The sequence below is a fragment of the Zalophus californianus genome, chromosome 7, assembly GCF_009762305.2.
Source record: "Zalophus californianus isolate mZalCal1 chromosome 7, mZalCal1.pri.v2, whole genome shotgun sequence".
Taxonomy (NCBI): Eukaryota; Metazoa; Chordata; class Mammalia; order Carnivora; family Otariidae; genus Zalophus; species Zalophus californianus.
In genome coordinates this window covers 18,988,962-19,001,255 of record NC_045601.1, presented here as the reverse complement: position 1 = coordinate 19,001,255, position 12,294 = coordinate 18,988,962, and the positions used below count along the sequence as shown (strand labels likewise).

Here is a 12,294-nt window from a genome sequence, read left to right as displayed (position 1 = left end):
TGAGGACCTATTTATTAGATGTGAACGGTAGAAACGGCTGAGAATTTTAATATATCCCACAGGTGTGGTAGCAAGACATCGGTTTAGATACTTTCAACTATAGATCTGTCTTCAGCAAGTATTTATTGGATACTTTTATAAGCCAGGCACTATGCTCAAAATGACACAGCTCTTGTATTCAAGAAACTTAGAGTCGCTTTAGAGTGAGGCCTAAGACAAGTCTGGAAGAACTACAGAACAAATGTACTATTAGTGCCATGGGAGAGAAAAAAACTATCAAGATTCAAAAAAAGAAAAAACATATATGTTTTTAGGAATCAAGATAAAACTTCATGAAAATGATGGTACCTGAGATGACAAATAAGCACAATCTTGATAGAGAAAAGGGTGAGGCACAGGAACCAATCAGAAAGAAAATCACAAGCAGAGAACAATGATTTACTCAGTTTTTTCCCACAAGATCCTGAAAAGCAGGGTAGCATTGAAGATAGGGCCAGAAAGGAGAGTTGAAATATTTTGTGGAGAGTCTTAAAAACCTGAGTAAGATACTAAACGTGATCAAATAAAGAGGAACTACTGAAAATTTTTTAAATAGAGGTGGTAGAATTATGACTGTACCTTATAAAATTCAGTTGAGTTGGGTTAGAACAGTGCCAGAATGAAGGTGGGAAGACCACTTGTGAATTATCAGCAGTCTCCATGAATGGTGAAGGCCTGAATGAAGGGTAATGGAAGTTGATTGGTAATGGAAAGAGGGAAACAACAGTGGAGTAAAATAACATTGGACGTGGCATTCCATCAGATGTATAGGTAAAGTGTAAGGGAAGAAGAAAAACTGAAACTCATTTTAAGTGTTGTTCCCTAGAACAGGGTTGTCATGAAAATAAACAGTGCCATTAGATGAATTTAGAACTTTGGGGAAATAATGTATTTTGATTTTGTATAGTGAGACATTATAGGAAAAAATTCCCATAAATTTGGAAATGCAGTTGCAAGAGAAAAGAGGCCAAGGCTCAAGGCAAACTTGCAATTGGCCACAGTGAAGAAGGCAGCTGAAGACAAGAGAAGGTTTATTAGTATAATTTTGAAGTATCCCTGTCATTACAGAAAGAATCAAGTAAAGGGAATACACCTGGTATGAAATTAAGTATGAGCCAGATACCAGTTATATGTTTTGATGTAAAATGCCTTGGATGAATGTTGATTACAGTTAAAATGGTTTTCAAGAAAAGAAGGCTAAATTTTTATGGATTAAAAGCTTTCATATGGACAGATTTGAAAAAAAAATCTTCAGATTTGAAGGTAGAATCAGTACTTCAAAATGGATTTTTTTTTAATGTAAATAATTGAAAGTGCAACAAAAACTTATGATGTACTGTATGCTGGCTAACCGAACATCATAAAAAAAAAAAAAAATGCCCACAGTTTTCTAGTTCTACCCAACCATGGAATTGCATTACCAAAGGAAGTAACAGCATCATGAGAAAAGTTGGTGAGGTCTAAGATTAGAAAAGCAACCAGGATACTAACAAAAGAGCCACACCAAAAACCATATAGATCACACATCCAAAAATTCACTGGAATTACATCCAGCTCACTTCTGAGAAGTGTGAATTTATCTGTTTGTATTTTATATTTAAGCAAAGGAAAAAATTATTAACATAAAAGTAAATTGTTTTGGGGACGTCTGGGTGGCTCAGTCAGTTAGGTGTCTGCCTTCAGCTCAGGTCATGATCCCAGGGTCCTGGGATCGAGTCCCGCATCAGGCTCCCTGCTCGGCGGGAAGCCTGCTTCTCCCTCTACCTGCTCTGCCTGCCGCTCCCCCTGCTTGTGCTCTCTCTCTCTCTCTGACAAATAATTTTTAAAATGTAAATTGTTTTTAATTGAAATATGCTATAGGTTTTGTCTTTTTGCAGATTAACTATTTGGCCAAATTTTTATGAGATTTTATAACAAGCAATCTCACAACATTTTAATTCATTTCAGATATAAAAGATAATTCCTTCAGCCGATCACGGAGTTCCAGTGTAACCAGCATTGATAAAGAATCTCGAGAAGCAATTTCTGCTCTTCATTTCTGTGAAACTTTTACTCGAAAGGCAGATTCATCGCCCTCCCCGTGTTTATGGGTTGGTACTACATTGGGAACAGTGCTTGTCATTGCACTGAATCTTCCCCCAGGAGGAGAGCAAAGACTTCTTCAGCCAGTAATTGTCTCTCCAAGTGGTATGTATGCTTTCATGCTGTATTTATATTGAAGATCTAACTTGCTATATTTAGTAGAAGCCTTTGCTTTTCATTTTTGAATTGACCTATGAATTCTAAAATGTAAACTAAATGGAGATGTAGTCTTACGTTTTTAATGAAGGAATACATGAATCAAATTCCAGAATATTGTTTATTTATACAGCCATTCAGGTTTTGCATTTTTTTTAACTCTAGGATCATGTCTAAAATGATTACTACATTTGAAAATGAAAAAAAAAACTGTTCTTCTAATGCATTCTAAGATACCTTAAAATGCTATGTTTTATAAGCAAAAGGATGGTACCATATTTAGGAGAAAAAGCAAAAAGTATTTTTTTTAAACATATAGTTGGCTATTTTTAATATCTAGATGTGAAGTCTTAAAATATGTTATCTTTCTCCTTTGAAGTATTAGGAAAAGGTGACTTAATAGCAGATCTTAAGAAAGAGTTTATGACCTTCGTATATTGAAAATGAGATTCAGTTTCATCAAATGTATGTGGAGTCTGATAGATCTGGAAATAACTGAGAAATCTGGTTTTCATTACTAATTTATGCTGATTTAGGTAGACAAAAACATGATTGTGCTCGTTAGTGTATCCTTTGTTTATACAGTGGACTTTAACATTACTTGGAATTTAAAATTAAAATGTAATTATGATTTTAATGGTTTGTGAACTATCTTTACATCAAAGAAACAGTTTGATTTATTCATTCAGCTCAGTAAATATTTGAGTATGTTCTGTATGCCTAGTTGTTAGAAAAAAAGAAGCCTGGAAAGATCACCCACATAAAGAATGTTCTGGTAGCCATATTAAAAAGGTAAAAAAAAAAAAAAAAAACCAAGGTGAAATTAATTTTAAATTAATTTTAATAAATAAAATTTTAATAACATTTTATTTAGCCTAGCATATCAAAAATGCTGTCATTTCAGCATGTAACCAGTGTTTTTAAATTATTAAGATATTTTACTTTTAATTTTTTTTTTTTTTTTTGGTAGTGAGTCTTCAGATCCGGCATGTATTTTACTCTCAGAGCATGCCACAAGTTGGACAGGCCGTATTTCAAGGGCTCTGTAGCCACATGTGGCTAGTGGCTGCTATATTGGACAGTGCAGCTCCTAGGCACCATCCACTTGCTCTCACACTTGTCAGTAGTACACTTGGCAGATATGAGATAAGACATAGTTGCAGGCATCCCAATATTTATCAGTTTGGGGCATGTAGTTCTGATTTCTTTTTCTGGACTCAGATACATGCTTGAAGGTTGAATCCCTTCAGTAAGCCAGTGTTCAGTTTCAGTTTAGTGTACATTCTACATGTTGTTGAATGTCTATTCTGTGTCAGAGTTGGATAAACATATTTGCTGTGGATGTTAAAATACTCGTTATCTACTATATTTACGTATTTTAGGTACTATATTGAGGTTAAAAGGGGCGATCCTGAGAATGGCATTCCTGGATACCACAGGCTGCTTAGTGCCACCTGCATATGAATCCTGGAAAGAACACAATGTTCCCGAAGAAAAAGATGAAAAGGAGAAATTAAAGAAACGACGGCCTGTCTCCGTATCCCCTTCCTCTTCTCAGGAAATTAGTGAAAACCAGTATGCAGTGATATGTTCTGAAAAGCAAGCAAAAGTCATCTCACTGCCAACTCAGAACTGTGCTTACAAGCAAAACATTACAGAGACCTCATTTGTGCTTCGTGGAGATATTGTAGCATTGAGTAACAGTATCTGCCTTGCCTGTTTCTGCGCCAATGGACATATTATGACTTTCAGGTAAGAGTTACACATTTTTAAAAAACACAAAGATGGCATTTACACCCTTAAAACATAACACTACAGAATTATATTCCACTTAAATGAAATGCTTTTGTTTACAGTCTTATACACTGAGAATTTATTTTCATTCAGTTAAGAGTGAACAAATTTATGAAGAATACAAATCAGTTTTATCTACCTCTCAAGTATGCTAAATCATAAGGTTTATAAGGTACTGCCATTTTTGCCTTCTATAATACTTTGTTCAAGACTAAAACTACCTTGTTTATTTATTTTTTTTAATTCCAGTTAGTTAACATACAGTGTTGTATTACTTTCAGGTGTGCACGATAGTAATTCAACACTTCCATACATCACCCGGTGCTCATCATGACGGTGCACTCCTTAATCCCCATCACCTATTTAACCCACCCCCCCCATCGCCCTCCCCTCTGGTAACCATTACTTTGTTCTCTAATTAAGAGTTTGTTTCTTGATTTGTGTCTCTCTCTTATTTTTTCCCTTTGCTTGTTTTGTTTCTTAAATTCCACCTATGAGTGAAATCATATGGTATTTGTCTTTCTCTGACTTATTTTACTAAGCGTTATACTCTCTAGCTCCATCCGTGTCATTGCAAATGGCAAGACTTCATTCTTTTTTATGGATGAATAATATTCCATTGTGTGTATACACACACACACATATGTACACATGTTTATATATATAGATACACACAATATATATGGAAGAAGATGTAGATCTTTGTCCATTTATCAGTGAGTGGACACTTGGGCTGCTTCCATATCTTGGCTATTGTAAATAATGCTGCTATAAATAAGCATAGGGATGCATGTATTCTTTGAATTAGTGTTCTTGTATTCTTTGGGTAAATACCCAATAGTGTGATTGCTGGATCATAAGGTGGTTCTATTTTTAACTTTTTGAGAACCCTCCATACTGTTTTCCAAAACCTACCTTGTTTCTTATTAACAACTTTTTAATATTTTTCTCAAGTTTGCCAAGTTTAAGGCCTCTACTGGATGTCTATTACTTGCCCCTCACCAACATGCGGATAGCCAGAACATTCTGCTTCACCAACAATGGACAAGCATTATATCTTGTTTCACCTACAGAAATCCAGAGACTCACTTATAGTCAAGAGACCTGTGAAAATCTTCAGGTAAATAACAAAAATATTACTGTAATTTCTTCAAAAGTGAAATATTCTCTAAGATCCCTTACTTTTGTTCATCTCTTACACTCTCAGGAGTATACAAATGAGCCTATATGGGAAAATCCAAAGCCTGACTTTCAGAGCATATGCTTTGAGACTTGTGTTAACTAACTTCATCAGACTTTTGTTATAAGAGGGACTTATCTCCCTGATCCATATTTTTTCTACTCAGTGATGGCACAGAAATATGAAATATTACATACATTTTATACCCACTCTCCAAGTATAATAAATATCAATTATACACACAAAGAAATCCTTTTTAAGGAAGTGTGTTAATGTGGAAATAGTTACATCTGCACATTGTGTCATCCCCTCATATGCTATGTATTCACAAGGATGTATATATATATATATATATAAGAAAAAATAAGGTTTTATAGTTTTACTCTGAATATTTTTTGTTGATCTTTTTGCAACATTCTTTAATTACAAAACTTTCTTTCTTAATATTCAAGTGCCTTATGTGCTTGCATATACAGTTGACCCTTGAACAAGTTGTGTTTGAACTGCACAAGTGCACTTAACTCAGATTTTTTTCAAAAATACAGTACAGTACTGTAACTGTATTTTTCTTCCTCATGGTTTTCTTAACATTTTCTTTCCTCTAGCTTACCTTAATGTAAGAATACAGTATGTAATAAATATAACATATAAAATATGTGCTAATCCACTCTTTATGTTATCAGTAAGGCTTCTGGTCAGCAGTACACTGTTAGTAAACTTTTGGGGGATTCAGAAGTTACACATGGATTTTTGACTGTGCACGGCGATTGGGCCCTAACCTTCACACTGTTCAAGGATCAACTGTATATTAGAAATGATCAGTTTAGTTTCACCTTTTAAAATAAAAGTGCTGTTATATTGAGCTAAAATATAAAAAATTAAAATATTAAATATTACGTATATAAATATTAATTCTTAGAGGAAACCATTATCTAAGGGAACTTCAAGGGAACGTTCTAATGGAAGTTTTTACAATTAGCCCTATTTTACTTGTTTGTAATGAATTTGTGGCTCATTTTGAGAAGATGAGCTTTAGAGTCGACTGAATTTAAGTCCCATCCTTGCTTATAATTACACAATTATGTGATCTTAGACAAGTTAGTTACTGCCTCTGAGTTTCATCATCTTTAAAAATAGGATTAAAAATAATATCCATGCCATAGGATATGGTGTGGATTAAAGAAGACAATGCATGCAAAGTGTTTAGCATAGTGCTTGGTACAGAGTATGTGATCACTGTCAGATGTTAGTATTATTTCAGTAAGCTAGACTGTCCTGGAAATGTACTTCTAATGACATTATTACAAGCCTTGAGGGTGAAACAGAATTACAGATCTGATATTTTAGATATAAATTTATATTTACATTTGGGTGGAGATGTTTTTTCAAAGATTCCTAGGTTTCTGAATTAAACCTTTGCTTTTTATGGGGAAGATAAAATTTTTCTCTAGTGTTTCCTTTCACTAGTAAAATGTTACTGTATTAAGAAATAATACGGTTAATTGAATATATTCTTTATTTATTTTCATCTGAAATGTGGTCATAATTCAATTACTCAAAATTTTAAACTTCATCACTTTTTTAGGATCAAGTCTATTCTTTGGTCAGTGTTTTATTTTAATAAAAATCAATAGCAGCAGCAGTAAACTTTACCTATTTATTTTTAAAATGAAATGGTCATTTAGTAACTCAGTTTATTTTAATGACTATCTGCTATGTACCCTCATGATATAAATGAAAAGTGAACTCTAAGCAGTTTGTGATAGAATGTTTTCATTGAATATTATTGACATTTTATTTACCTCTGTATTTTCAGTGCCTAAAAATAATGCTTTGGTAAAAATATGTTGTAAGTACAATGAACTTTATAAACACTATTCCTTGGTTTCCAGAGTGCCCTAATTGTGCATTCATTTAACTTTAACCAAAAAAATAAAGAAGATGCCTACAAACATTAATGGAGTTTCTAGCCCAAATGGGATAATAGGGACTCCTGCCTGAAGCAGCCCCCAAAAAGCAGACATAAACATGAAAGGACAGTTTTCAAGATCCTGAACATTAAGCAGTGAAGGAAAGTAATCCCTGAGAGACAGGAAACAAAGGAAGTGCTCCAGCTTTAATGCCTTGATAGAGTTTCCAGAGCATGCATAGAGGGAAGGTCCTGAGGCAGAGTGTGACCAACTTCCTGTGTTGAGGAAACAGAACCAAGAGTCTAGGAAGACCAAGTAAGTTAGAGTTCTTAGAAGAGAGTATCAGGGAGAAAAGAACTATACAGAGGGAGAACCCTGCATATCTGCAGAGGGTCTGCCAAGAGTATTCAGTAGAGTACTGTTGAGCACATGCATGTGGATACTCTCTGGCCTGGGAAAGAACCATCTGAAAGGAAAATTAGAGGGAATTTTGCCTGGTCCCAGGGCCAGGAACAGTGCCTGCTCCCAAAAGCCAAGCTAAAAATATTTATAATTCATGAGTGTGTTAGTTTCCTGAAGCTGCTGTAACAAATCACCACAAACCTGGTGACCAAAAACAACATAAATTTATTCTGTCACACTTCCGGAAGTCAGAAATCTGAAGTAAGTTTCACTGAGCCAACATCAAGGTGCTGGCAGGATCATGCTCCCTCCAGGGGCTCTAGAGGAGACCTTGCCCCTTCTATCCTCTTGTAGCTGCCAGCATTCCTGGACTTGTGGTTGCATTACTCCAATCTCTGCCCTCATGGTCACCTTGCCTCCTCCTCTTGTGCTATGTCAAATCTCCATCTTATAAAAACACTTGTAATTGGATTTAGGACCCATCTAGATAATCAGGATAATTTCCCATGGCAAAATACTTAATCACATTTGCACAGACACCCCCTCCCTTTTTTTTTTTTAACAAGATGTAACATTTATAGGTTTCAGGGATTAGAACCTGATATTTTATTTTTTAAAAGATTTTATTTATTTGAGAGAGAGTGCCAGAGAGAGCATGAGTAGGGTGCCGGGAAGGGGGTGAAGAGGGGAAAGGGAGAAGCAGACTTCCGCTGAGCAGAGAACCTGATGCGGGGCTCAGTTCCAGGACTCTGGGATCATGACCTGAGCCGAAGGCACACTCTTAACCAACTGAGCCACCCACGTGCCCCTGGAACCTGATATTTTAGTTGGCCATTATTCAGCCTACTTCAGTGGGTAATTGGGTAGAGTACTCTGGAGGGTCTGGGCTCATTAGTTGGGGAATAATTAGCCTTAAAATGAGCGCTGCTTCTGACCTGCCTAACAAATTATGAAAGTGAGACCCAGAAGGATCAAAATGTTTCCTATTATCCCAGAATGAAGCTCAAGATAACTTAGCAAGATGAGAAATATCCAGTACTCAACAAGGTAAAAATCAAAAGATCTGGCATCCAGTCAGATTGTCAGGAAAATATGACCCATAATGAGAAGAATAATTAATCTTTAAGAAACCAAACCAGAACTGACACAAATATTACAATTAGTACAGAAGGACATCAAAACAGTTATTATAAATGTATTCCATACATTCAAAAAGTTAACTGGACACATCGAAGATACAGAAGACCAAACTATGAATTTGTTAGAAGTTCTTCTCAAATCAGTGACCTCAGCTTCCACCATAAGAAACTGAAAAAGAAAAGCAAGTGAAACCCAAAGTAAGCAGAAGAAAGAAAATAATAAATATCCAAGTAGAAAACCATGAACAGAAATGGAAAACAAGGAAACAATAGAAAAACATCAATAAAACTAAAAGTTTGATTTCTGAAACCAATAAAATTGATCTCAAGCCAGTCCGATTATGAAGAGAGAAGTTATAAATTACCAGAATCAAGAATGAGAGGAGTGGCATTACTACAGATTTGACAAATATTAAAATGGATAATAAGGAAATACTATGAACAACTTCATGCCAATAAACTAAAAAATTTAGATGAAAATGGACAAATTCCTGGAGAGAAATTACCAAATGTCACTAAAGAAAAAATAGATAACCTGAAGAGTAGTACTGTATCTAATTGAGAAGAAAATTCTAAGCCAGATGACTTCACTAGTGAATTCTATCAACGTTTTAGGAAGAAATAATACCAGTTCTACACAAAAGTCAAAAATTGAAGTGGGGAAATCCTTTCCAATTCATTCTGGAAGTTACAATTAACATGATATGAAAAATAGACAAAGACATTACAAAATTATATACAGACCAATATACATCACTAATACAGATGTAAATATTATGAACAAAATTTTAGCAAATTGAATCCAACAGTATATCAGAAGGATAATTCTGGTCATGATTAATTATCATAGCATTTATCCCAGGAATGCAGGGTTGACTTCACGTTTGTAAATCAATTAGTATAATTCACCATATTATTTAATAGGAAGCAGTTAACAAAACCCAACATCCATTCCTAATTTAAAAAAAGAAAAATCTCAGCAAAGAAGGAATAAAAGGGAGTTTAAAGGGCATCTAGGGAAAATCTACACCTAATACTTAGTGATTAGTTACTGAATTATTTTTCCTTAAAATCAGGAGCTTTTAGAAAGGGATGTTCATTCTCAACACTTCTGTTCAGTGTTATATTCTGTTCAGTGTTGTACTTAAGGTTCTAGCCAGTACATTCAGGCAAGAAAAAGAAAGAAGAAACATCTCAACTGGAAAGGAAGAAGTAAACCAGTTGTTATTACACAGATGACATGATCATCTCTCTAGGAAATCTATCCAGAAAGCTACTAGAAATAATGACTGAGTTTGACAGGGATGCAGGATATGAGAGCAATATTAAAAAAAAAAAATTCTATGCGAGGAGTGGGCACTTGGAAATTGAGATTTAAAAAACACTGAGCCACCTGAGGGCTCAGTCAGTTAAGCGTCTGCCTTCAGCTCAGGTCATGATCTCACGGTCCTGGGATCGAGCCCTGCATCTGGCTCCCTACTTAGCGGGGCGTCTGCTTCTCCCTCTTCCTCTGCCCCTTCCCCCCACCCCTGCTTGTGCTTGCTCTCTCTCCCTCAAATAAATAAATAAAATCTTTAAAATAAACAAATACACCATTTATAATAGCAACAAAAATAACTACTTTGGATAAATCTGACAAAAATATGAAAGACTTCTATTTTGAAAATCACAAAAACACTGAAAGAAATTTTTAATAACCTGAGTAAATTGAAGTATATACGTTGTTCATGGGTCAGAAAATTCAATATTAAAATACCAGTTCTCCCAAAATTGATCTATAGATTTGAGGAAATTACAAAATCTCAGTGGAAATTTTTTTGGGGAAATTTATTCTAAAATTCATATGGAAATGCATGGGACCTAGAATAGGCAGAACAACTTTGAAAAAGAATAAAGTTGAAGGGCTTGTACCACCTGATTTTAAGGATTACTGTAATGCTACAGTGACCAAAAGAACATGGTATTGGCATCAAATTAGATAAATAGATCAATGGAACAGAGTATAGAGTTTAGAAATAAACCCACACGTATATGGACAACTGACTTTTGATGAAGACAATGCAATTGAGAAAGGATTGCCTTTCCAACAAATTATGCTGGGAAAATTGGATATTAAAATGCAAAAAGTGAGCTTTGAACCATGCCTCGCAGTATATACAGCAGTTGACTCAAAATGGATCATAGACCTACATGTAAATCCTGAAACTATAAAACTTTTAGAGGGAACCTAAGAGAAGATCTTTGTTAACTTGGGCTTGGCAAAGATTTCTTAGCTACAACACCAAACTCACCATCCATAAAAGAAAGAATTGGCAACTTCAACAAAATTAAAAAATTATGCTCTTCAAAGACATTTAAGAAGTAAAGAGATAAGCCACAAGCTAGAAGAAAACCTTGGCAAAACATATGTCTATAAGGGACTTATGTCCAGAATGTAAAGGGCTCTTAAAAGTCAAAGACGATAACGCAATAAAGGCATGGGCAAAATATTTGAACAGATACTTCACCATGAAAAGATGTTCAGCATTATTAGGCCTTACAGAACTGTAAATTAAAACCACAATGAGATACCATTAAAGATTTACTAGAAAGGCTAAAATTAAGAATACCATGCCAGGGCAATTGGGTGGCTCAGTCAGTTAAGCATCCAACTCTTGATCTCAGCTCAGGTCTTGATCTCAGGGTCGTGAGATCAAGCCCAGTGTTGGGCTCCATGCTCAGAGGAATCTACTAGAGATTCTCTTCTCCCTCCCCCTCTGCTCCTCCTCCTGCTTGCACTTGTGTTCACACTCTTTCTCTCTCTTTCTTTCTGTCTCTCTCTCTCTCAAATAACTTAAAAAAAAAAAATACCATGTCAAGTTCTCACAAGGATGTAAGGGTCCAGAACTCTAATACACTGCTGGGAATGTAAATAAATAAACAAAAACAAAAAACAGTACAACCACTTTGGGAAACAACTTAGCAGTTTCTTTAAAAGTTAAACATTCATAAACCAAAGACCTAGCCATTCTATTCCTAGTTTTTTTAACTTCAAGAGAAAAGGAAATTGATATTCGTAACTGTTTTATTTGTACTAGCCAAAAAACTGGAAACTACCCAAATGTCCATTATTCATTATTGATGAATAATCAAATTGCAGTATATCCATACAGTAGAATACAACTCATCAATAGAAAGGAATGAGTAGTTGATAACATTCAGTATCAAGGATGAACCTCACAGTAATTATGCTGAGTGAAATAAGCCAAGCAAAAAAAAAGTTTAGAATATTGTATGATTCCACTTATATAAAGCTAAAGAAAATATAAATTAACCAAGGTTGAGAGAAAGCAGGTCAGCATTTACTTGGTGATGGGGGTTCAAGAAGGAGCAAGAGAAGGTTTTCCAAAGAAAGCACAAGGAAGCACGAGAGATGACTATGTTCATTATCTTCATGGTGGTGATGATTTCACAGGTATATATACATATGCTAAAATTTTATACTTTAAGTTTGTACAGTTTGTCATATGTCAGTTAACTCAATAAAACTGTTTTAAAAATTCATGGACTCCAGAACTTTTTATTATCATTGAGAGGCAGTCAAAAGCATGTT

At 34.9% G+C, this 12,294-nt stretch overlaps 1 protein-coding gene across 5 annotated transcripts in view; it reads left to right on the top strand.

The window, feature by feature from the left end:
- The window catches only part of STXBP5 (syntaxin binding protein 5), a 178,905-nt gene that overhangs the window by 149,002 nt on the left and 17,609 nt on the right, over positions 1-12,294 (top strand). For all 5 annotated transcript variants that reach the window (XM_027603983.2, XM_027603979.2, XM_027603982.2 and 2 more), the window contains 3 exons: positions 1,987-2,226; positions 3,660-4,029; positions 5,026-5,191. In XM_027603983.2, coding sequence (XP_027459784.1) covers positions 1,987-2,226; positions 3,660-4,029; positions 5,026-5,191 — 776 coding nt within the window. The remainder of the gene's footprint in view (positions 1-1,986; positions 2,227-3,659; positions 4,030-5,025; positions 5,192-12,294) is intronic.